The sequence below is a fragment of the Lissotriton vulgaris genome, chromosome 4_1 (assembly GCF_964263255.1).
Source record: "Lissotriton vulgaris chromosome 4_1, aLisVul1.2, whole genome shotgun sequence".
In the NCBI taxonomy this organism is placed as follows: domain Eukaryota; kingdom Metazoa; phylum Chordata; class Amphibia; order Caudata; family Salamandridae; genus Lissotriton; species Lissotriton vulgaris.
The window spans coordinates 1,950,629,543-1,950,656,506 of NC_141691.1; the positions used below are offsets into that span (position 1 = coordinate 1,950,629,543).

The 26,964-nt window shown below is 45.6% G+C and overlaps 1 protein-coding gene and 1 non-coding gene across 8 annotated transcripts in view; one reads left to right on the forward strand and one right to left on the reverse strand.

Moving 5' to 3' along the window:
* PTK2 (protein tyrosine kinase 2) overlaps positions 1-26,964 on the reverse strand; it is an 878,302-nt gene that overhangs the window by 7,655 nt on the left and 843,683 nt on the right. For all 7 annotated transcript variants that reach the window (XM_086966271.1, XM_086966270.1, XM_086966268.1 and 4 more), the window contains 2 exons: positions 25,312-25,467; positions 8,631-8,711 (listed from right to left, as the gene is read on the reverse strand). In XM_086966271.1, coding sequence (XP_086822397.1) covers positions 8,631-8,711; positions 25,312-25,467 — 237 coding nt within the window. The remainder of the gene's footprint in view (positions 1-8,630; positions 8,712-25,311; positions 25,468-26,964) is intronic.
* On the forward strand, positions 20,161-21,985 carry LOC147724743 (18S ribosomal RNA). The gene has a single exon (XR_015295498.1). It is a non-coding gene; the product is annotated as an 18S ribosomal RNA (ribosomal RNA).

Below are 26,964 nucleotides of genomic sequence, written 5' to 3' on the forward strand. Positions count from 1 at the left end.
GCTGTCACAGAAGTCCTATTCCTTGAGAGTGGAATCAAGAAGCAAAAGTAACTAAGGACCAGTAGCTGTACATCAATGATAAGCAAATGAACAGCCTTATGTTGTAAATCAAACATTCAGAAAGAATAGGCTAGGACCTTGAAAACAAGGAGATCATATGTGTAGTGAGTAAATTCATAAAACACAAAATAAATTAACCAGAGTTGGCTACAAGATGCTTGGCACTATTACTCACAAAGGTGGTGTAATCCAATCAATCTAAAATGAGGTATTTCAGTAGGAGGAGATGAACGTCTTTAATCCCTTCCTGAACAAAAGGCATATAAGCAAATTACATATCACTTAGATGGCTACCAACTTGATTACATGGATCAAAAACTGAAAGCAATAAGTGATAAACACGAGTCTAAACTTAGGAGGAATTGATCAGTTTCCTGTATGGGTTGCTCCAATGAATTCATAAGTGACATTTTATAGGAGCTGGTGGTTAAGGAATGCACTTATGTAGATGAAACGAAGTTCCACCATAGGGCTGAAATAGCAGAGTAAGCATAGAATACGAGGGATAATTCAAAAAGATGAAAGAGTTGACTAGCACAGGGCAACTAACATTGAATGGAACCAGGAGCAAAGTCAGGTATTTGTTGCACAGAGCAAAGTATTAGATGAGGTTGTAGAACTCACCACACTGCAGAGGGTTCTTTTGTGTCTTCAAATCAATTGAACGCCAAGTGACTAAACAGTAGGACAAGGTCCAACAATCAACTGCTCTTGGACACAACTATAATGGCAGCTTGGTAAATCCTTCACAATAAAATGAATTAAGTCATCTGCTCTTTGAATTTGCTCCCAATGCACCGTTACTTGGGATGCGAGAACGCTGTAGAGATCACAGTAGAGGAATGCACTGTCAAAACCTGGCACCAATGCTGGAATCAATACCAGAAGAATATAGCACGGACTGACAAAAAGTCACATTCTCTGGGTGCTGGCATGTATCTCCTGTACATTATGCAGTTCACAGCTGAGTGCTTCACTAAAGGGCAACAAAGGATTCAATGACTATGCGGATGTCTGGAGGACATAGGTCAGAATGTTTGCTCTGGTTTCCAAGGCAGGGAGAGGGCACTTCAGCACTTCATCTGAGTCGTGAAGACAACGTAAAAAAGCCACCTCCAGGGGGACACTTCATTTCTGTTTTGGAGAAAGAGTTCAGACCACTTACATTTAGCAGTACTAAGTACACCACTGTCAGAAGTAAAGGAAGGAAGCAAATTGGTTCCTTAACGACAGTCATCAGTATCAAGCTGTACCCTCTCTTGTACCTGAAGGAAATCTGATTCAGAGCTGAAAATATCATGCAGTCTGCCAATAGCATTTGGGGTGAAGAGGTGTCTCCCTGTGTTTCTCTATTTCCTCTTGAAAAACTTAGGCAAAGGTGAGCAACGGCATGTGGAAGGAGCGCTCAACCTGGAATGATCATCGTTGGGAGGGCCATAAAAAAAGTTTGGCATTGCGTTTTTTATGGCTTTGAGGTGAATGAGGCTGCACTGCTCTTGGGACCCTGAGTTATGCCTTTAACCTAGGCACCACAAGCAGACCTCACGGGGTTTGAATTGGACATTTACCCATAACAGTTGGTCATGAACACTGACTTCTTGGGAGGTGACATTCCCAAAGGACTGAAAAGGAACACATTTTGTGAGACCTCTGAATTTCCAGCAAAGTGATCAAAAGATTCAGAGAAAAGCTCCTGATCTGCATTGAAGAGTGCAGAATAAAAAGGAACTGATGTCAGAGCATTGGACAGGGTTCTTGCTATATGGCTCTAGTGACATCCTTCTGGCATCACTTCCAGTGCCGTGATGAAGCCAGCACACTGGAAGCGAAGGGGAGCTATTGACATTTTCAGGATCAGGTAGAAGCATTCATCAGATGGGCCTGAATGTGGCAAAACAACAGCTAACACATTTGACAGAGTCCAAACAGATAATCTGTCAGCTCAAGCTAGGTGCAATGCTCTCAATGGGTTGACATAATATTTTCTAAAATACTACTTGTTGAGGTCACATCTCACTCTTGAACTATTTTGTCTATCAATGCTTGCAAACTTTGCCAAATGTGGAAATCTAAGGTGGAATAATTGACTGTCGCTGGTGAATCAATGTGTTATGTTAAACACAAAGTCACTTGCTTAATCCACATGAAGGCTTACTCTAAATTGGAAAGTAAGCATCCTTGTTGTTCCAGTACAGAACATGGGATATACATCTTCTTTTATGACTCTCTACAAACAAACATTTTAACATTCCTAAGTGAGCAGATCTTTCAATGTCATAGTATTGGGCCTGCAATAAATTCGAGTAAGGCACCAATCTTTTTATGTGGGAGTGAAAGGAGGGTCTTCCTCAGCTCCAGCACCGATTACTCTTTGCTGTAATGTGGCTAATGCTGACAGTGGTTGATCCTCATCAGCCTCGTTTTCTTTAGCTCTGTAGACAACATATGGCTACAGAGGCTTGATTTTATAAAAATATGGAGTCTAGCATGCACTCTATGGCTGGCCGCTGCATGGACAGCAATGCCTCGATAATTCAGGTTCAAATAAGAAAACCCACAGGTGAGCGATTTTCCACGGACCCTATGCACATAGAAAGCATTCCATTACTTTATTTGCCTAGCTATACACAGCACCTCTTCTGTCATGGTGCAAGTGAGGAATGCATTCAGTTATTTCCACATGGGGCAGAGTCCCATGGATTCTCTTTTTGAACTAGCTCCCCAGTCCACCACTCAACTTCTCACTCCAGCACACTTAAAAACACACTTCCTACTTTAGTGTAGTTGTGCCTTAATTTAAAAAAACTTAACGTCTGTTCCCAATCTCATTCCCAATGGAACTAACCCCTAACTAGACAATAGACATTGTGGTTCTGCCCCTCCCAGAATCATTCACATATTTATCAGTCCTCACTCCTTCAATTTAATTCCTCATTCCCACTGAAACCATTTTTCGTTCACGGACTAGCCCATCTTCCTTATTCAGTTTAATTTCACATCCTTGCTTGAAAACGTGTAATGTATCATGAATACAATAGCTATTTTTGCCCCACAGGCCCATTTATGGACATAAAATGGAACCTTCTTTGGTCAGAAAGGTATTTGCTCAAATGGCCTTTCCAGGACATTGGGATCATAGACCGAATGTCCTGCAGTCTTCACTCCTGAGGAAATCCATGAAACCGTACCATATTCAGAATGTCTCAGATGAAAGGGATTGACTGCAAATGAGTCATGTGCTTCTTCGGCACATTGATAGTGAACCTAAATTATATGAGGAGGTTCACCGTCATCTGGAAGTGGTTGACGATTTCCTGAGACGAAACTGGCTTCAACAGTCAGTCATCGAGGTAGTGGAAGACTAGTACTCTAAACCTTCAAAGGTTTTCGGCGACCAATTGCATCACTTTCATGAACACCTGAGGGGCACTTGGGAAACCAAAAGGGAGTATTGCAAACTAAAAATGCTGCTGGCCCATTGTGAATAGCAGGTAGCACCTGTCAGCCTACAGGACGAAGATATGAAAAAAAGCATCCTGCAGGTCCAATGCCACCATCCAGTCACCCTGATCTACGGGACACAGGACCCGGGCTAGTTTAAACATCTTGATTTTGTCCTTTAGCAGGAAGGTGTTGAGATGGTGGAGATCTCAAATAGGGTGAAAGCTCCTTCCGTCTTTGGGACCAGGAAGTGGCAAGCCCCTTTGACCAAAAGGGCCTGCAGTTCCTGCTGCAAGACACACAACTAGCCCTTCGCCAGCCACCTATATGGTGGTGGAAGGTGCACTGGGGTGAAAAGAAACAGAAGGGCATAGCCCTGATGTACAATTTGGAAGACCCACTCGTTAGAGCTGGTAGCTCACCACCCCTGGGGGTGGCTGTGTCCTGGCAAAGACACCGTAAACATGTTTTGATATTGCTGGTGGTGCAGGGCACTGGGCTGCACAGTGCTTTTGATGTCCTGGGCATTGTTGTGATGAGCTGTGATCTTGGCACGAAAAGAAGCACGTGCCTGATGTTGGCAAAACTGAAAACCCAAGGCACATCCTCAGAGGGGGTTAAAAAGCTGTTTGAATTGTCTGATGGTAGCAGCCATAGCATTGGAATGTGCGCTTCTTATACCATTCCAGGTCTGAATCCACTTTTTCCACAAAAAAACGAGAGCCATCAAATGGCATGTCCTTTAAGGATATCTGACGTACGCAAGAAGTGATATACGCAATGCTTGAATTAATCTCAGCCACTGGTAATTACTCGGGCTGCATCCCAATCCATCATTATTTCGCACACAATGCCAACCACGGTTTGAACCCAGCCATATGCAAATCAGTCTTGACCCTGCTCCAATGGTAACAGTTCACTCTGAATTTCCAGGCCAGGTCCTCCCTGAATCGAACATAAACAACCCAGGCCCTGTTTCACCCTAGTTAGGGTTGGTTCCAGTAACACAAGGTGCAATTAACCAACGTATTGACATAAACATGCCACTTAGAGTGGCATACTATAGTATAAAAAAAGTGATGGATGAAATGCCTGAATGGACCTTAGCCACCAGCAATTATTCAGGGCCGCATTCCAGTTCGTTATTTTGCACACAGTGCCACCTCAGTTTGGACCCAGCCATATGAAAATCAGTCCTGGCCCAGCTTTAATACTATCAGTCCAGCCCAAACTGCCAGGCCATATGGTGGGGCCTAAAATGATTATTTCAAGTATTTCTCCCATCACTTTTTTGCATACTTTAAGGATATCTGTACATCCCTGGAGAAGCCCGTAGACCTTATCCAGGCATGGAGCTGAAGCGCCACACTTGTACCCATTTCCTGATCTAAGTAGTCCGTCTTGTCCAAGCTAGAGCGAATTGCAAATTTAGCTGTGTCGCAGCGATCTTGGATAGCTTTGGAAGAGACGCTCTAAGGTCGTCCGGAACTGCAGGTGAAATGTGAGCTACTGTGTCCCATCGGGCATTAAATTGGAAACCTAAAAGACAGCTGCTGCTTCCAGACCATAGAGCAGGGATTGTAGATGAGAAGATACACTTGCCAAAGGTCTCTATCCTTTTAGACTCCAAATCATGCGGGTGGCGGTGAAGGCATTAGGATTAACCTTACTTGTGGACTCCTGCACAACCAACTTCTGGTGTGCGATGTTAAGTGAGGAAGTCATGGTCACCTGGTGCCATTTGCTGGTGCTGAGCGACCTTACTGACTGGCAGTTTAAAAATGGTTTCACCCAGGTGCTCAAGATGGCCTCTGTGAGGGCTTCACTGAATGGCAACAGAGGTCTGTAGATGTTTGGCCCGACTGGAGTAACTGCGTCAGAACATTTGTTGTCACCTCCATAGCGGGTTGTAAGGTCTTGTACTTCTGCATAACAAAAGAAAAGTAGGTCCTTTCTTCCATGGCAGGGCCCAGAGAAAAAACAGGCCATTGTCTGGCAAAGTATTCACGTGACTTATCTTGTAGTACCAATGATCCTCATTATGTTTGGGACAAAATCACCTTACTTACCAAAATTATCGTTATCAGAGTCAGCGCCAAAAAGATTGTGCAATGTCTGTGCCTTACCGCATTGTAAGGGCGAAGTAACAAAATCAGAAGGATTAAGGACTGGCTGCGCTCTGGTGGGATCAGGACGTGGCATTGGTCAAGGAGGGTTCTGCCCAGAGAGCACAGGTTGCATATCCTCCTTTGGTGCAGAAGGCATCGGTGTTGAAGGGAACTGGCGCAGCAGGTTGCACCGGAACTAAGGCTGGCACCTTAGTTGGTGCTGAACGGAGGAGGGCTAGAGGGGCACAGGCAGCACTGAGGGCAAACCTGCCAACAAAAGTCTGACTGGAGGTCCCTGTGCATCATCGAGGCCTGAAGGCATGCCAGAGGGAACCTGTAAATTGGCAGAAAAGCCCAGTAGCTTTTCTATAGGCCTCCACTTACTATGACTTCACCAACCCCAAAAACATAGGGTGCATCGGGACTAGACTATGGTTCCGCTCCAATGCAGAGCAGGAGCAAGACCGGGTTGTTTCTATATGCCCTTGTGTCCTTTTTGGAGTTGAAGATTGGCAGGAATGGGCAGGTTTTTATATTTCTTTTTAGATTTGACCGAAGACTTTGGTCATGACGACCTGCTATGGGAAAAGGACTTCCTTTCAACTTCAACCAGTCACGGCGTGGAGCCTTCTGGTATTTGGTGACAAACAGCTTTGCCTTGTGCTCCCGTATGGCCTTCAGATTCATCTGGGTGCAGTCATCACAGGCTCTGGCCTCCGAACCCAGGCACCAACGGGACACTTCGTAAGGGTCTGTCATACACGTGTTTGCGATAGTCCTTACATGGCTGGAACCACGTTGTCTTAGTGGGTGATATTTCCCATGCACACTGGTACAATTTTACTGAAAAAGGACTGGAAAAGACCAAGGGTAACCCCGGATCTGCGCCAGCAGGCACAGAAAGAAAGCAACTGACATAATTCCGCAAGAGTGGTGGAGGAAAACTGCTTAGGGAATATTCACAACCTGTGATTAGATCCATTAATCAGAATTGTATTTCTTTAGGCTCTTATCTACATTGTCATTTCAGCCTCTTCTAATGGTTTGGCTAAAAGTGTCTGGGAAAACTCCTATTACTTTCTGGACTGCATATGTCTCATTTTCCATTTCCTTTTAACTCAGGATTATGTATGTCTTTCCTCAATGCTTTGGAGAAAGGGAAGAACAGTCTATATTTTCATAGGTTTTGGAGGTTGCCACTGTAGTCTTGGTTCTATCAGCAGCAGATTAACTGGTGTATTATAACAAATTTCCATAGTCCTTGCACACATTTAGCATTTTAGAGTTTAATACAGTGTGGATGTCTACCACAGGGAATATGACCACGTGTAAACCCTTCATATACATGCACCATTTAACAAAATAAAAATCCAAAGAAAAGAGGTGAACAAGTAAAAGAAACAGAAAATCCCAAAACATGTAACTCACATTTTACTCTAGGAAATGTGGATCCACTGGATATGTTTTCTTGAATGTAAATTGACATTCATACCCTGCCAACTTAGGGTGAACAAAGCAAACACAAGGATTAAACCCAGATCTGTGACTGGGGGTGAGTGTCTGAAAAGGTTTGGCGCTCCATCCATCATCTCCTTGTGTTTGCTTTGTTCGCCCTAAGTTGGCTTGGTACTTTGCTCACTTTGCCACCGGTCCCAGGATGCTTGTTTTCGGTCCAGGAAAGACCTGGCTTGGCAGTTCGGGCTGGACTGTTCTCATGAGGAACAGGGTCAAGACTGATTTGCATATGGCTGTGTCTGGACAGGGGTGGCTAAGTGACCTAAAGAACGATGATGGATTCAACCTAGATTTGTGACTGGGAGTGAGTGTCTGAAATGTTTCAGCTCTACGTCCATCATCTCTTTGTGTTTGCAAGGTACAAACAGTCACATAAACCAGAGTACTGAAGGGAATAACTCATTTAATCATATCCAAAAGTCACTTAAAGACTACTAATACAGGGACAGCCTGCCTCCAAATAATGAATCAGCTTTGGTCTAGTGCTGAAATAACCTCAGAAGACAGATCCCCCCCCAAACTCAGTCACAACTACTCAAGTGGGCTTGTGGAAGAATCTCAGCCACTTTAAACGTACTCACGACCAATTTAAACATGCCCAATACAGAGTATCATCAAAGGTTGAGATAATCGTGAGAGGCAGATCCCACCAAGGTCCAGCACAACTAAACTAGACTGGAGGATCACACTTGTATAGTCAATTTAAATATGACCAAAGCCAGCTTAAATAAGCCCTGTAGAGGCAAAGCAGCCTAGAACTGATGAATAATATGTACCCATGGTCTAGGATAATGGCTGAAAAGCAATCAATATACTTGTTTAAGATTCTGAATCTAATTGTTTAACTCGTTTCATCTTTGACTAGCATAGCAGTTGGGGGACTCCAAAGGCATGCCATGTCCTCCCTATCAGACAACATGTAGTCTATTTCTCCACAGAAGCATTCAAGCTCAGGAAAACCTCCCTTCCAGCCACTGCACCAGGCAACCAATCCACAGCTGAGTTCCTAACCTTGTTCACCCCAATGAAACTATGCACATAGACCTGCTTTGCATTTGCTACAACTAATTCTAAAGGTGTTTTGTGATGAAGGTTTTCAGATTTGACACATTGTTTATAATAAACAGAAGAAGCATCTAGGACATGCAACAACATTGGATGCCATCATTTACACAAAATGCAGTACTATGCTATTGCCAGAATGACCAAAAATAAAACAATTAATTTGTACAAATGCAGGATTGTTATCACCTAAGTTGATTGGAAGGTACGTTAAAATCAGTTTTAGGCACATTAGTTTAGCGAACACCATTGTATCTCAAAGACTCAGACTACGATAATAACAGCCCTGCAGTGCTAAATTAATTGCAGATACTGCTCTGATTGAGAATGTATTTCTCAGCAGTACAATTATCCTTTTATAAGATATAACCTAAGATTTTAGTAGTGCAGTCTACACCATTTTACATACTATGCACATAAGAAGCAAGTAACATTACACTGTACCTCTCTGTGAGTGCTTGCAGGTAGAACTGGAATGGTTTCATCTACTGTTGCCAATAATGTTCTTAGTGCCAAACCAACACCCTGTGGGAAAGATTTACAATGAAATCAGAATTTATTAACAAATGCATCTTTCTGTGTAACCGTGAATGCTTTAAAATCCTAACGGAAATATCCCTGACTTTCTAATTTCAGACTGCTATTGAACAGTGAGAACACTATAATGAATTAAACAAATGAAAATGGTCAGTCTTTTCACTGTTACTGAATATCTGAAGCCCCTGTACAGCTCTCAGGGATCCAGTACTTATTTTGGGTCCCTTCATATTTGATTCCAAATATCATTTAACTTCTGCGATGTAAGGAATTGTAACACATTCAACACTTCCACTGTTGCTTCACTGCCCAATGCACCAGTCAGTTAACCTTCACTGAATATGCGAGGAAAAATAAAAGTAGGAATAATAACCAGCTTAGCCGACTGACTTCAAGGTCAAAAATGTTACTACAACATTGGAGTGTCAGTATTGTAAGCCACTCTGCTAGGCCTTTCAATTTATATGTGTTATGAGAATCCAAAGCAAACAAACACTAGTAGGTATGGACTGCAACCTAATACACCTGCGCCCATACTACTTTTAGGGCGCACTGTCCTGGTTTGGGCCATGGTGCAACTTTAAGCGGGAGCGCCAGAGGCAAAGAGGGACAGTTAGCCCAATTAAGGCTTTTCTTATGACAACAGTCTATCGATTTGTCAACATAAATTAGGTTTACACTGCACTTTTTACATACTGAACACAGTGAAAAGTTTGGGTGAAATACGGAGTGAAAAATAAATGTAAACATGCACTATGGCATGTGCTCGAATGTATAGAAGGAAACTTGGATACTCTGCATGGGACTGTGGTAGAGAAAGCTAAACAGCTTTCTAGTGTTGCCAAGGGGGTGGATAATTGCATTTAAATACATGTGATGGCAGGAGAGGAAAGGTATTTTTTCAAGTTTACCATTCACTGAGCTTTGGTGAGGGATACATTTCAAGTGTTTTTCACGTTTAAACAGTAGGGTTGAGTTGTGTTCCTTGACAAAGTGGGTTCCAAGATGGCGTGTATGAAGTCTTTGGTTTGATGAGACGTTTGTGAAGTGGGAAGATAGAGTAGCAGTTGAGAGAGTTGAGCTTCTCATATGCTGTTTTCTAATCTGCTTGATTTTATAGTGAACGAGTGTTCCAAATGCTGCTAGGTTTCTGGGAGATTTGTTTTTTGGGGGATTCAGGGTGAGAGAGCTCCTTTATTACTTGAAAGATTTTTGATATTTATAAAACATGTTTTGACACGTTACTGTGCCAACACAAATCACAAGTTTGTGGTAACGTAAGGGAGTGACAAACATACAGTACTGTATGCAGGATTTACAAACATTACGGCACAGTTAAAAGAAACATCTAACAATTGGGACAGATTCGGAAGTCAGCCATAAATTAGTAACGTGTGTCATCATAGTTTAAGTGGATTATTCAAAAAAAAGAAAAAAAAAATATATATATATTTTTTTAGAACAAAGGACGCCGCACCCAGCAACTTCGATTTTAAGATTTATTCAGTGCCCAGTCTGATACACCAACGTGTTTGTCTTGCGGCCTTGCTCACGGTAGGTGGCACTACTTTTTTGCAACTGTTTATACTATTTCCTGTTTGGATCACTCCCATGAATTCTGAGACATGTAGTTCAAATTATTTAAGAACAGATCACCTATGACAGACATTATCCTGTTGTTAAATGAAATAACGCATTGTACTTTGCAATTCACAGTTATTGAAAACAAACATCGTCAAATGGAAAAAAATCAATGTTATATCACTTTTCCTTAGTTTATGTAATTGAAAAGAGAAGGGTCATAATATATTCCTTAGTTGTGTAACTGTGCATCAAAGCTCGTTTATGTATAGTACATGACTTCATTGATTTGATCAGAAAGCAATAATGAATATTTAGGCAATCTGGATATAGTACCCTACCCCGCAACCCATTTTCCGTTTGAGCTTTTGACATACGTTCCCTTTGAACAATGTTATTTTATATTTCAAACAAAGTAGTATCATTCTATTCTAGATGGACATAAAGTTTCTCATCAAAGTTCATGCCTCTCGGGCTTTTTGTCCGTAAACGTATTATATATTTTGATTCCAATTGGCGCAGTTTCTTTTTCTGATCCTCCAGTCTTTTATGTTGTTCTACAGGGTCTATTGCAAAATAGCTCATGTTACGCCAGTCTCCACCTTGACATGTTAAAAGGTGTTTGGCTGTAGCATACGTTAAATCTTTATTCTTTACTCACTTGATGTGTTCCAAGATTAGCTTTTTTAACATACAGATGGTGCTGCCTATATAGAGCATTCCACAGTTGCACTGAATGGCATATACCACGAACTTCGCTGAGCATGTAATTCTTTGATTGATTTGAATCAATCTCCCCTCTGGATCTCTTATATTTCTTTTGTTTACACCAATCTTGAACGCTTTACAAACATTACACTTCTTAAAGCCATTCTGTTGTTCTAGCCAGATTTGTGTTTTTGCTTTTGGACTGAAGTGGCTTTGGACTAGCATTTCCTAGATATATGGTGCTTTTCTGAAGGTAATCTGTGGACTTGTGCCGATGAGTTTCGCAAAATCTTGGTCTTGTTTCAAAAGGGCCCAGTATTTTTGTACACTTGCTATATGATGGAATCAATCTTGGGATGTGTTGATCATTTTCATGGTCGATTTCATTTGACTCTTTCGGTTTTTTAATCAAGATTTCAGTTTGTGTTCTATTTTCAATTTTCTTCATGCATGTTTGTAGTTCTCTTATTTATTTATTTATAGTATTTCTAAAGCGCTCTGCAACCCTACGGATATCCTGGCGCTGCATGAATATAGTTGAAAACGCTGTGCATCCTGAGTAGAAGGTGGTCCTTTGTTTCCGGTCAGTTAAATTTTAGGGAACAGCCATGTTTTTACTTTTTTCCTAAAAGCCATCAGTTCATCTATTTTCCTGATGGCAATAGGCAATCTATTCCACAGCCGGGCTGCCGCTATACTGAAGGCTCTGCCACCATAGGTGGCTTTCCTGATCCTGGGTATGCTAATGAGGTTAGTGAAGGAGGATCGGAGAGTCCGAGTGGGTTCATACCACTTGAATTTGTTTTGTAGTGGTAGGGGACCTATCCCATGCACTGCCTTGAAGACGGTGCATAGGGATTTGAAGAGGATTCTCTGGTGTATAGGCAGCCAGTGTAGTTCTGCCAGTGCAAAAGTAGTGGAGGATCTTCGCCCTCGGGAGAGTGCCATTTTTGCTGCTGCCGCCTGGACGCTCTGAAGTCTGGAAATCAGGTAGGCAGGTGACTCCAGTAACAGGGCATTACAGTAATCCAGGCGGCTGAGAATGGTGCGCCTCACTATGGTGGCTCTAACTTGTACTGGTAATGCAAATGCTACTTACCAGTATGCATCTGTTCTTGGCATGTAGGGCTGCTGATATTCATATCTGTGCATAGATCGCCACCTAGTGTTGGGTCCGGATGATTGCACATTGTTGTCCTGGAAGAGTCTTCGAAGTATCACGAGATAGGTGGCTCCTCCCCTGGACTACAGTGCGCATGGGCATCGCCTCCATCCCCAGATTGTTTTTAGCCATTGGCAGAGATGGAGTGAAGAATGTAAGTGATGACCATGCTATGAGCATATTGTATGTAAATGAATGAATCCTGCAGCTGCTACAGGCGCCGGGGAGGAGGGTGGGCGATATGAATATCAGCAGCCCTACATGCCAAGAACAGATGCATACTGGTAAGTAGCATTTGCAGTTCGAGGCATGTGGGCTGCTGAATTCATATCTGTGCATAGAATACATAGCAGTCCCTCCATTAACGGCGGCCGCCCGTGCCAGCTGCAGCAGTCTGAAAAAGCGTTTTTAGAACAGCCTGACCAACAGCTGCCTGTTGTTTGGAATGCACGTCTACACAGTAGTGTTTAGTGAAAGTATGTGTGGTAGACCATGTGGCTGCTCTACAGATATCCTCTAAGGGAATGTTACCTAGGAAAGCCATAGAGGCCCCCAACTTCCTGGTGGAGTGGGCCCTCGGTGGGATAGTGAGAGTGCGCTTAGCTTTAGCGTAACAGATCTGAATGCACTTCACTATCCACCTAGCAATCCCTGCTTTAGAGATAGCGTTTCCCTTGTGGTGAGTGGCAAAAGCAACAAAAAGCTGCTTGGTTTTGCGAAAATCTTTGGTTCTGTCTACATAATACATCAAGGCCCTTTTAACATCAAGAGTGTGGAGCATGCGCTCCGCCAGCGTCTCTGGGTTTTGGAAAAACACCGGCAATTCGATAGTCTGGTTTAAGTGGAATTGGGATACCACTTTGGGTAAGAATTTAGGGTTAGTGCGGAGCACCACCCTGTTAGCATGTACCTGGAAGAAAGGTTCTTGGATGGTGAGCGCCTGCAGCTCGCTAACCCTCCGTAGCGAAGTAATTGCTACTAAGAACGCAACCTTCCAAGTCAGAAACTGAAGCTCACAAGAGTGCAGTGGCTCAAAGGGAGGACCCATCAGCCTTGTAAGAACCACATTGAGGTTCCATTCTGGAGCTGGTGGGGTCCTTGGTGGAATGACCCTCTTGAGTCCTTCCAGAAAGGCCTTGATAGCAGGGACCCTGAAGAGTGACAGGTGTTGTCTACTCTGGAGGTAAGCTGCCATAGCAGACAGGTGAATGCGGATGGAAGAGTATGCCAGATTGCATTGATACAGGTGGAAAAGATAGCAAATGATGTTTTGAATGGAAGCATCTAGCGGGTCAATATTGTGGTTGGCACAGTAGATGACAAACCTCTTCCATTTAGCCGCATAACAAGCTCTGGTAGTGGGCTTCCTTGCCTCCCGAATGATGTTCATGCAATCGGGAGGAAGATTGAGGTAGCCAAACTCTAGGACTTCAGGAGCCAGATCGCCAGGTTGAGCTGTTGCGGATCCGGGTGCTGAATGTCGCCATGGCTCTGCGTCAGAAGGCTGGGAGTGAGATGAAGCCTTTGATGCGGCACCACGGACAGTTCGAGAAACGTGGTGTACCATGGTTGGCGAGCCCACGTTGGAGCAACCAGGATGAGAGTCATCGAGTGCTGCCTGAGTTTGCGTGCCACCAGCGGTATCAGAGGTGCTGGGGGAAAAGCGTACGCAAATCTGCCTGACCAGTTCATCCACATCGCATTGCCCTGTGATTGGGGGTGTGGGAATCTGGCGGCGAAGCTTTGGCATTTTGCGTTCTCCTTTGTGGCGAGCAGGTCTATCTCTGGATGACCCCACCTTTGGAAGTACGGTTGGAGTACTGATGGATGTATCTCCCACTCGTGCATCTGATGGCTGTGCCTGCTGAGCAGATCCGCCATTTGATTGTCCTTGCCCGGGAGATGCTCTGCCATGAGGAAGATGTTCCTCTGAATGGCCCACTTCCACATGCTCTGAGCCAGATGAGACAGCTGTGGAGAGTGTGTGCCTCCCTGCTTCTGAATATAGTACATGGCCGTCATGTTGTCCGTCCGGATCAACACGACTTTGTTGCACAGATGTACTTTGAACGCCTTTAAGGCCATGAAGATTGCCATCAGTTCCAACACATTGATGTGCATCTTCCTTTGCTGTAGTGTCCATAGTCCCTGCACAGTGTAATGGAGTACATGCGCTCCCCATCCCTGGAGAGAGGCGTCCGTCGTCAGGATAATCTGTGGGACAGGCTCTTGGAATGGTCGGCCCTTGCAAAGGTTGTGTGGATTCCACCAATGCAGAGAGTTGTATGCCCGACCGCTCACCAACACTAGGTCTGTCAGTTGCCCATGAGCCTGAGTCCACTGACGTGCTAAGCACTCCTGAAGCGGACGCATATGTAGTCTCGCGTGCGGGACAATGGAGATGCAGGAGGCCATCATGCCTATCAACTGCATGAACACCCTCGCCGGAAGCGAGTGTTGGGGTCTGAATCGTTGGATCAGCGCCTGGATACTGGCGATTCTCACTGAATTCGGCTGCGCGGTGGCTGCCAGAGTGTCGATTGTCGCGCCCAGGTACTGTCGCACGTGGGCGGGCTGGAGATGGGACTTCGGGTAGTTCAGAGAGAATCCCAGATCGTGCAGGAGATGAATGGTGCGTGACACGTGGTCGACGCACTGCTGTTCTGTTCTTGCCTGAATGAGCCAGTCGTCCAGGTAGGGAAAGACGTGGACGTGCTGGCGACGGAGATGCGCCGCCACGGTTGCTAGGCACTTGGTAAACACTCTCGGTGCCGTGGTGACCCCGAACGGCAGAACCTTGAACTGGTAATGCTGGTCTAAGATCGTGAATCTGAGGTACTTCCTGTGGGAAGGATGCAGGGGAATATGAAAATAGGCATCTTTCAGATCCAGCGTAGCCAGGAAGTCCCCCTGTTGAAGCAGGGGAAGCACCTGCTGCAACGTGAGCATATGGAAGTGCTCCGAGAGGATGTACCAGTTCAGGGGCCTGAGGTCCAGGATAGGCCTGAGGGATCCGTCCTTCTTGGGGATCAGAAAATACAGGGAGTAAACCCCTGTTCCCCGCTCTTGTACTGGAACGAGCTCTATCGCCCCTTTTTGCAGCATGACTAGAACTTCTTGCTGCAACAAGGTCAAGTGCTCGCCTGACATAGGACGGCTCCTTGGGGGTATGTCCGGTGGAATGGACGTAAGCTCTAGACAGTACCCGTACTGGATAATAGACCTCACCCACCTGTCCGTGGTGATGGACTTCCACGCCGGCAGGAACTGCTGGAGCCTCCCCCCGACCGGTGTTGCATGGCCGGGGGGCAGTGACAAGACGTCACTGTTTGTTGGTGGCGGTGGACCTGGAGCTATTGTTGCCACGTCCCCTGCCCTTGACATTATTGCCTCTGTAACCACCTCTATTTTTGTTGTTATACGAGGCTTGGGTGTTAGTCTTGTAATATTGTGTGGACTGGGATGCTTGTCCTCTTGAGGTGCCTCTGGAGTTTGAGCAGCGAAAGGAACCACTCCGAAACTGCTGACTTTGTAAAGCCCCCATGGACTTGGCAGTTTCCGTATCTTTTTTCATTTTCTCCAGGGTGGCATCCACCTCAGGGCCAAACAGATGGTCAGGATTCACTGTCTGATTCAGTATAGTGGTTTGGATGTCGGGTTTGAACCCCGAAATTCTAAGCCAAGCATGGCGTCTAAGCAGCACACTAGTATTGATAGCCCTGGAGGCTGTGTCTGCCACATCCAACGCACATTTGATGGATGCATTCGTAATGAGTTTACCCTCCTGAATCAGCATTTCCCCCGCCTCCTTGTATTGGTCAGGCAAGTGTTGCAGTATGGCCTCTAACGTGTCATAATGGGCCCTATCATAACGTGCAAGCAAGGCTTGGGTGTTAGATATTCTCCAGATATTAGCTGCCTGTGCAGCAATCCGTTTGCCTGAGGCCTCGAAGATCTTGGACTCTTTGTCTGGGGGAGGAGCGTCACCAGTAGTTTGAGAGTTCGCCCTCTTCCGAGCATTGGAAACGACCAGGGAGTCCAATGGCAAGTGTCCCTTGATATATGTCGGATCCGTGGGCGCTGCCTTATATTTCCTGTCGATGCGCGGGTTGACCACACGCGCTCGGGTGGGCTCTTTGAAGACCTCCGTTGCATGTTTAAGCACCCCCTTCAGCATCGGTAGCGTTTTGACTGACTTTTCGGCTACCGAGAAGGTGTCGAATAAGAAGTCCACATCCACGGGGTCCGAGTGCAGCTCGACGTCGTGGTTAGCAGCAGCCCTCTCTATCAGGGCATTGAAGGCCGCCGAATCCTCTGTCGGGGACGTCTTGGCCGCGAAAAGTTGAGCGTCCTGACCCCCCATGATTAAAGAAGGAAATATTATTGTTGAGACATAATTGATTCATGGTGAGTAGCATGGCAGAGTGTTCTAATTCATTTATATTTCTTTGTCTTAGGAAATATGCACATGCATTTAAGCCCACTGAGTGTTCGGTGGACATGTATAGAGAAACTACGTCGATTGTGGTTAGTAGATAGGACGAATTCCATGATATATTTGAAAGAACACGAAAGAAATCTCCTGTGACTTGAATATACGAATTTAAATTTGTGACCATAGGTGCCAAGTAATGATCAATGTAGGATGAAATATTTCCATAGGCTGAATCACATGAGGACAACATTGGTCTCCCGGGAGGGTTTATCATTGTTTTATGCACTTTTGGCAAAAAATAAATTGTTGGAATAGTAGGATTCTCCTTAAATAAAAATTGACGTTCCTCAGTGTCTAAGAGTTTATGTTCATGCCATTCATTTAGGTTTTTCCGAATTCATCGATCATTTTGTGTATTGGATTTGTTGGTAATTTCCTGTATTTGCTAGGATCGAGGAGTTGACGATATGCCTCTGTTTTATAGTCGTCCACATTTTGTATAACAATGTTACCGCCCTTGTCTGAGGGCTTAATCACTATTTTGGTGTTATTTGCCAATGCCTGGATTGCTTGATTTTCACAGGTTGATAGATAGTCTCTTGTTTTGGTATTTCTCAGTCTCTCCATTTTATCAATTTCATTCATGATAGCTTCTGAGAAGGAGTTTATCTTGTTGCCCGGCGATAGTTGTGGACAGTGATTTCTTTTTTAGTCCACTTCTTTCATGTTGTTTAGTGTGAATCTCTAAGTCTTGAAGTACTGTGATTTCCGTTCTCTCGTCATCTTCCAGCTCATTGGGTAGGTCATATACATTTTTGAGATGGGGTATCTCTTGAATTGTTAGTAATATGGTATCCAAAGGTAAATATATATATATATATATATATATATATATATATATATATATATATATATATATATATATATATATATATATATATATATATATATATATATATATATATATATATATATATATATATATATATATATATATCCACGCTTCCAACATCCACGGATACTTAATCCTTCAAGAACGTAGCACACACAGGGGGTAGTTCCACAAAAAATTTATTGTGGGAACTTTACAGCAACAAGACGCGTTTCGCCTTCGGGCTTTGTCAAATTGTGCAGAGAGCCGAGGCGCCCGTCTGCCTTAAAAGACGTCATACATGATGTAAAGTGCAAAGAAGGACTATGATACATGTGTCAAAGGTGGCCGCCATCTTATGACGGTGTGAATATAACTGAATAGTAATCATACATGCACCTCAGGTTTGAATAACCAAGATATATCGCATGGCCAATGTAAATACATATATACATTTTCAACTACTGTCCATAATCCAAACACAATGTTTATAACGCCCTGGATGGGCTAATATAGTCCAAATACATGCACATAAGTAAAATCACGCCCAGGCATACCTAAAGCACAAACGTCATCACAGAAATCGAGTGCGGAATGGATTATAATACATAGTGCCGAGAGCAGCCGCCCTCTGGTGACATAATCACAATCACAGCATAAGAACACAAGTTATAAATATAACACTTTCATGTGCGCGATAGCGCTCTAAATGAATAAGAATGCATATGTAAAACTCAAATGCTGCTACTACTGTTGCCCATATGACCACACTCAAGTACTAATCACGCCCTGGATGGGCATATTTGAGTTGACAGCTTCAAATATATAGAAATTTCATCTATCAATCAGAATGACACCTATTCATAAGAAATTGTTTCTCATACATAATTTTCATCAAATCAATCATCATATCAGCAAAATTAATAAATACAGGGAAATAGCTCAATGGTACAGTCATTATGTGTAATGTTCTATAGATATCTCGAGATCAGTTCCAACAGTCCTCAGCCCAAATGTACTGATAACTCTTCGTGCATGTTGAGACCGTTAGGATTTTTGCTTTGTAAATCAATTATATACCTGGATTCCAGCCGTCTGAGTTTTAAAAGGCGGTCTCCTGCCCTGATGTTAGCCGGTACACTGTCAAGGCATACATATGATAACAGATCCCTGTTACTTCTGTGCATCCTGTCAAAATGCCTGGCTACAGGGTAGGATTCATCTTTCTTGGCAATAGCACGCATGTGTTCTAAAATTCTTAACTTCACTGCATTAGTTGTACTGCCAATATAATTCAGGCCACAAGGGCAAGTGAGGCAGTAGATGGCATATGGCGTGGAACATGTCAAGAATTTCATTATCCGTTTAGGAGTTGCCAAGCCAGGTACCTTGTAGGTAAGCGTCCGCTTACTAAATTTTCAAGCCTTGCAACAGCCACACGGATAGAAACCACTGAGAACAGGCAATTTCGGGGTTACCGCTGGTGCTTGGCAATAGCTAGAGACCAAATGGTCCCTAAGTGATCTGGCCTTTCTAAAGGTCACTAGGGGATTAGAAGGTAAGTCAGCCTTAATTACATTATCGGTCAATAAGATATTCCAGTTTTTCTTTAATATCTTCTTGACTTGCCCTGCATTCTGAGAGAAAGTAGTGATGAGACGAAAAGACCCATTATTAGCTTTCACTGCCTTTTTAGGCTGTAACAACTAATTTCTTCTCATCTTTTTAGCTCTCTCATAGGGGCGTGCCAGAACACTGTCACTATAACCCCTTATCCTGAATCTCTGCAGGCTGGCGTCGGCCGCCCTCTCGAAATCACCATCATTAGAATTATTCCGTCTTAACCTTAACAGTTCTCCGTAAGGAATGCTGTCAATTAATTGTCGAGGATGACTACTCGTAGCAAAGAGCGTGGAGTTACCCGCAGTTTCTTTTCTATACAATTTGGTCTGCATTTTGCCATCATTGTCTATATATACTGTGAGATCTAAATAATTCACAGAAGTACGACTAATATGACCAGAGAATCTAAGATTCACATCATTTCTGTTCAGAGCATCAACAAAAGTGCTAGCTATTTCTATGGGGCTCTCTAAGATAATGAAAAGATCGTCGATGTAACGATGCCACCCTATAATCCGGTTACTCCACTTGTATGAGCACAACAAAATGTTACTAGAGTTTATGACGTTTAGCCTGAACAACAATATATTTCTTTTCGGCAAACAGTTGTATAAAGAGATGTCCGGAGATGCGATGGGAGCCTGCTCCGCCCCCACCTTTGCGAACTTGTTTGTAGGCTGGTGGGAGGAGCAGGTGGCCTGGAGCAGTGATAATCAGGAGTGGAGTAACCGGATTATAGGGTGGATATACAGAGTATCCACCAAAAAGTGTTATTACTTCTAATGGATACTTCTAACTGGATATTCCTTATCTTTATAATATATACTAAAGCCGTCTGTTCCAAGGCTGTGCCTCGGCCTGCATCTCCATCCCGGGGGAGACGGCTGGGCCCGCCGGTGCCTGTGTGACCGCACCGTTCCCCCACCCCTCCAGTGAGCCCTCCCGTCCAGGCAGGTGGGCTCCTTCCCCTGGCAGGCTCCTGAGAGATGGAGTGTTGCGCGAAGGTTGCCGGTCGGGGAGATAGGCATGTGGCCCCCACTAAGTCATCAGGTGCAGCTACCTGGTGGATCCTGCCAGTAGCATATGCTTGTCTCACAGATTAAGCCATGCACGTGTAAGTATACACGGCCGATACAGTGAAACTGCGACTGGCTCATTAAATCAGTTATGGTTCCTTTGATCGCTCCATCTGTTACTTGGATATCTGTGGTAATTCTAGAGCTAATACATGCCGACTAGCGCTGAACTCCCGGGATGCGTGCATTTATCAGACCAAGACCAATCCAGGCTCGCCCGGCAGCTTTGGTGACTCTAGATAACCTCTGGCCGATCGCACGTCCCCGTGACGGCGACGATACATTCGGATGTCTGTCCTATCAACTTTCCATGGTGCTTTCTGTGCCTACCATGGTGACCACGGGTAACGGGGAATCAGGGTTAGATTACGGAGAGGGAGCGTGAGAAACGGCTACCACATCCAAGGAAGGCATCAGGCGCGTAAATTACCCACTTCCGACTCGGGGAGGTAGTGACGAAAAATAACAATACAGGACTCTTTCGAGGCTCTGTAATTGGAATGAGTACACTTTAAATCCTTTAACGAGGATCCATTGGAGGGCAAGTCTGGTGCCAGCAGCCACGGTAATTCCAGCTCCAATAGCGTATATTAAAGTTGCTGCAGTTATAATGCTCATAGTTGGATCATGGGATCGAGCTGGCGGTCCGCCGTGAGGCGAGCTATCGCCTGTCCCAGCCCCTGCCTTTCGGCGCCCCCTTGATGCTCTTGACTGAGTGTCCTGGAGGTCCGAAGCATTTACTTTGAAAAAATTTGAGTGTTCAAAGCAGGCCGGTCGCCTGAATACTTCAGCTAGGAATAATGGAATAGGACTCCGGTTCTATTTTGTTTGTTTTCGGAACTGGGGCCATGATTAAGAGGGACGGCCTGTGGCATTCGTATTGTGCCGCTAGAGGTTAAATTCTTGGATCGGCGCAAGACGAACCAAAGCAAAAGCGAAAAGCCAAGCGAAAGCCAAGAATGTTTTCATTAATCAAGAACGAAAGTTGGAGGTTCGTAGACTATCAGATACCATCGTAGTTCCGACCATAAACTATGCCGACTAGCGATCCAGAGGCGTTATTACAATGAGCCGCAGAGCAGCTTCCGGGAAACCAAAGTCTTTGGGTTCCGGGGGAGTTGCAAAGCTGAAACTTAAAGGAATTAATGGAAGGGCACCACCAGGAGTCGAGCCTGCGGCTTAATTGGACTCAACACGGGAAACCTCACCCGGCCCAGACACGGAAAGGATTGACAGATTAATAGCTATTTCTCGATTCTGTGGGTGGTGGTGCATGGCCGTTCTTAGTTGGTGGAGCGATTTGTCTGGTTAATTCCGATAACGAACGAGACTCCTCCATGCTAACTAGTTACGCGACCCCCAGCGATCGGCGTCCAACTTCTTGGAGGGACAAGTGGCATTCAGCCACACGAGATCGAGCAATAGCACGTCTGTGATGCCCTTAGATGTCCGGGGCTGCACGCACGCTACACTGAACGGATCAGCGTGTGTCTACCCTTCGCCGACAGGTGCGGGTAACCCACTGAACCCCGTTCATGATAGGGATTGGGGATTGCAATTATTTCCCATGAACGAGGAATTCCCAGTAAGTGCGGTTCATAAGCTCGCGTTGATTAAGTCCCTGCCCTTTGTACACACCGCCCGTCGCTACTACCGATTGGATGGTTTAGTGAGGTCCTCGGATCGGCCCTGCCGGGGTCAGCAACGGCTCTGGCAGAGAGCCGAGAAGATGATCAAACTTGAATATCTAGAGGAAGTAAAAGTCGTAACAAGGTTTCCATAGGTGAACCTGCGGAAGGATCATTAACGGCGGAGGGGCCCGAGTGACCGATGGTGCCAGCCTGAAGCCCTCAGCCGCCTCCTCAAAGCACACACCGTAGGCACAGGGCCTGGACCTGCCCTGGCGTGCCCCAGCTGGCGGAGCGGTCTGCAGCCACATGGGGTGCTTGGGTGAGGAGCGGGACTTGGGAGGGACTCTTCCCCCGGGGAGGGCCTGACCAACGAGTTAGGGACTGCGGATGGGGGGCGGCCCCTGTCCGAGACGGAACCCAAGTTCACCCGGCACGACATACCCTCGGGTGGGGGAGAAACCGAATGGCAGTGCATCCCCAGGCTGGTACCACCCCTCCCTTTAAAGGCCTAGGCGCCGGCTGGGCCCTCCCACGCCTGAGTCCCGGTCCGGCCGGGAGTGGCCTTTCTCATGCGGCAGTGCGGCCTGAAAGAGAAGGGGCCAAGGGCCTGTGAGGGGACCTTTGGCTCCTCTCGGGAGGCGTGTGGGATGGGGAGACACCTGGCTCTTCCCATCCGGCGCCTCCGATCCAGGCGAGGATGGTGATGGGCTAATTGCCAGCCTGCCGGCATGGCTCGGGCCGACTGGCGATGGATGGCTGACGTGCAGGTGGAGCAACCCTCCCTCGTTGCCAGGTACCTGGTTTGACCCGGTCCTGTGTGGCCAGGCCGAGGGGTTTGAAGACTTGTGTAGTCCCTCCCGGTGTCCCCGAGAGGGACCGGCAGTTGCGGGGAAGCACTGCTTCCGTCGCACTGGGAGTCCTCTTCCTCGCCGGTGGGGGGGGGGGTGGGGGGGTTCTCCCTGGCCTGGCTAGGGCTCAGAAGCTGTGACCGGCCCAGGGCTTCATCTCTGTCCGGCAGGCCCCGGGGTGCATGAGCCCCCCGTTCTGCAAGCCATCAGAGGGTCCGGGCGCTGGGGACGGGGGTCCACCGGGTCCTGGTGTGGCTTTCCCCTGCCTGGCTAGGGTTCGGAAGCTGGGACCGGGCCCGGGCCCAGGGTTTGAGCTCCGTCCGGCGGGCCCCGTGGTGCGTAAGCCCCCCGTCCTGCAAGCCATCCGAGGGTCTGAGCGCTGGGGACCCCCCTAAGCTGGGACCGGGCCCGGGGCTTGAGCTCCGTCCGGCGGACCCTGGGGTGCGTGAGCCCCCCATCCTGCAAGCCAGCCGACGGTCCGGGCGCTGGGGACGGGGGTCCACCGGGGCCCGCGGAGGCTCTCCCCAGCCTGGCTAGGGCTCGTAAGCTGGGACCGCCCCAGGGCTTGAGCTCTGTCCGGCAGGCCCCGGCGTGCGTGAGCCCCTCGTCCTGCAAGCCATCAGAGGGTCCGGGCACTGGGGACTGGGGTCCACCGGGTCCCGGGGTGGCTCTCCCCGGACTGGGTAGGGTTCGGAAGCTGGGACCAGGCCCTGGTCCAGGGTGTGAGCTCCGTCCGGCGGGCCCCGTGGTGCGTGACCCCCCCTGTCCTGCAAGCCATCAGAGGGTCCAGGCGCTGGGGAGCCCTCCTAAGCTGGGGCCGGGACCGGGGCTTGAGCTCCGTCCGGCGGGCCCCGGGGTGCGTGAGCCCCCTGTCCTGCAAGCCAGCCGAGGGTCCGGGCGCTGGGGATGGGGGTCCACCGGGACCTCGCTGCTTTCAGAAGCAGGGACTGGGCTGCGGAGCATGGGTGGCTGCCTTCATTCACTACGTTGTCAGAGAGTAGTTTTCTGCCCACCCCTACAAAAGAGCCTGCTCCTCTTAACGCAAGATGGATAGGTGTTTCTCTGATAGTCGTTCTGTTGTGGGCGGAAGATGCAAGGGGTCTAAAAGGAATGGAAGGGCATAGCTTCATTAAACGACCTTAACATCCACTTGCCAGATGTTATTTGTCACCCCACAGGGTAGTCGTGTGTCACTATGTACAAACTAAAGTGGCCTGGAAGCTAATGGCACAGGGGTGGGGGGAATATTAAGTTTGTTGCCCTTTACAGCCTTGGTGTTGCCAGTACATCAGACCTCTGGAGCAGTCTCAATAGGGACAAAACTGTTGTACTGCTTCGCAGGGGTAGTAAGCCCTAAAGAACGCTCATGGCCTGACTTTCCATGATGTGCTCCTGAGCATAATCAGCCTTCTTGCTACAAATCCACAAAACAGAATATCCATCAAGGAGGCTTGCGTGTCTGGCACGGATCTATGGCCACCGTCAAACTGCCTGTTCACCTACAAGCAGGAACAAAGTTTAAACCAAGGTAAAAAAAATAGTTTAAGTAACCTGTTACGAAGAACAAGAGACCATAAGTATAATTTCCTAAAACAACAAGGCTATAGATGGGGAGAAGATTTAGCTTAGAATTTCAAATTACTTTACCACTATTAATTAGTACAAGAAAGCAAACCTTCTTCGTGGCAGAATCTTTAAAAAAATAGTTACTGTTTCAAATGAGGTGCCAGAAACACTGGTGAATTAAATCTTGGCTTCATGTTTAGTGCACAAGTTAGAGAATATATTTCGCCACCTAGGAATCTGAGCACCACAGATTGAAATATTATATTGCACCAAAATAAAATACACTTTCCAACCTTTCCCTCTGAGTAAAGGACTGTCTTGGTTTCATGACAAATAAGAGAGCAGGCATAGAATGACATCTGGTGCCATATGGACGGAATTTAGGGATTACCCATTCCGTATTGCAATTAGGAAATTGCAATTCCCAATGTACAAAAACGTACCAGTGTTAAATAAGGATTCCTAATGGGTCGCAAATCAGGGTACTTATAAATAGGAATGGTGGCCTGCTCGGGTCAGCAGACCATCATGTCTGTGATTGCTTTTTAAATGCAGCCTGTTTTCCGTAAAGGACAACTGGATGCGTTTTAAAAAATAAAATTAAACTTTGTTTCATTTAGTAAGAGTAGGCAGTGGTCCCCTGGACCACTGCCTGCTTTTACAAAAAAATTTGTTTCAACATTCACTACATTTCCGAATTGTTACTACCACTTTTTGAGGTGCGGTAAAAAATAAATGTTTTGCAACCATAATTCGGTTGATAAACATTCATACATAGCACAGCAATTACATTTTTAGAAGGAACATCCTAAACCTGCGCCTTCCAAATACAGAATCATTAAAAACAAATTCTGATTTGGTAACATGTTACCGAATCACACTTTGAAAAAGAATTTCTGTGGTTGGAAAAGGCTCAATTCTGCGAATCATGTAGTTTTCAACCGCAAAAATGCTTTTGTACATATGGCCCTTGGAACTAAAGATAACCACTGAAAACATTACAGTGTATGTACTTTATGAAAAGATCAGCTTCATTGCTCTGAAACCAACCAAAAATATTGTGGAAAACACAACACCATCTCCTTACCTTCACCATTGGTACGTACTCCTCTGGAGGCGCTGGTTGAATCCTACTTGACATTTCAATCACAGCTTTTACCAGCCCCGTCACGTTCTCATACACTTTGTCATTGGTCCGATCCAGGTTTGCAGTAGGTGGAGGGCTAATTTCTTGTGGCTGGATCTAAAAGAATAAATAAGACAGGATGATGATGATGTACAATCCTCTCTTTACAGCAGATATCCCATGGAGCACATTTAATCATTGTACAACAAAGTAAAAAAGAGAATAGAGCAGAAAGGGTAATCACTTGAGCTGTAAGGAACATCTTGTCGAAATTGAATTACACCTTGCAGGAATATCTTAGCACTTGCGGTTTATCTATAAAAAATATAAGAATTCATTTCTTCAGGGAAGTAGAAAACGTTAACTCAATCCTAATTTTCATCATAGACATGCCCTGGATTTGCAAAAACATCAGCTTCGATTGTTTCCCAATATGTAAAAGTAGATAGAGCTGATATGAAGTGCAAATGGCACAAGGCCACTGACTTCGCTAGGACGAACAAACCAAATAAACAATGAATGTATCATTCTGGTTCAAAGTTTATGATCAATTGTAATTGTTGGAAAGTGGGTTATTGGTAGGGGCAAATGTAGGTCTGCCACTGGCAATAAGGCCACTAACACATGATAGGATTTAGCATAGGTCTTAGAAAATTATTCCTATGCTAAACCTTTGGTAACATGGCTGCGAGCAGACAGGCTTACCTTCAAAGACAGGTATGTAAATCATTTATAAACACAATTTCAGTAAATAATTAAGAAACAACACAAAAAAATCCCACACCAATTTATAAAAATAGGTAATATTTTTATCTTTTAATTGACACCAAAACGAAAAAAATCCACTGTAGGGAACCAGAGATATGAATTTATATAAGATTAGTCACTTTCTACTGCTTAGAAACCAACAGTGCCCCTTTTAGTCATTTCGTTTTCTCTGTCAGGGACACTCCTTCATAAATTGTTCTGAAGAATTTTCTCACCACTGCGGTGGGCCACCTTCTTCAGGAAGCGGGATCCAGTTAGAACGCCTTCCTGGAGTTCTGCCTGCAGGTCCAAAGTATCTAACACACAATACAAGGTTCTGGAATCTCCAAGAGGGTCCTTGAAAGTGTGAAACTTCAATTCCGCAATCCAATCCACTGGAACAAAACCCTTACAAATCCACTGGTACTACAGGCTTTGAATTCTTTGTGGGGCTGTCCAGGTGAGCTCTGTTAACCTGTAGCTTGCAGGGAGTAACCGAGTCATTTTGCAGCAAGGTAATCCACAGGGCTGCAGTTTCACTTGGTGCAGTCTTCAGCGGTCAGGCTTTAGCGTTCCTAGCACAGCAAAACCTTTTCAGCAGGGCACTTCTTGCTTCTTTCAGTTTCAAGGTGCAGATCTTGAGGGCTCTGCCCCTCTCAGATACTCATTCAAAATTCTCTGGGTCAAGCACCAGGTCACTTCTGACCAATGAGAGCAGGGCAACTCCTCATCGTTATGACCACATCCTGTAGAGTGTGGCATTATTTGGTCCCAGAGTGCATCATTCTTCCAAATCCATAATGGCTGATTTTCCAGCAAGGAGGTAAGAGCTCGCTAAACACACCCCCTGAGATGGCTTATTTCCAT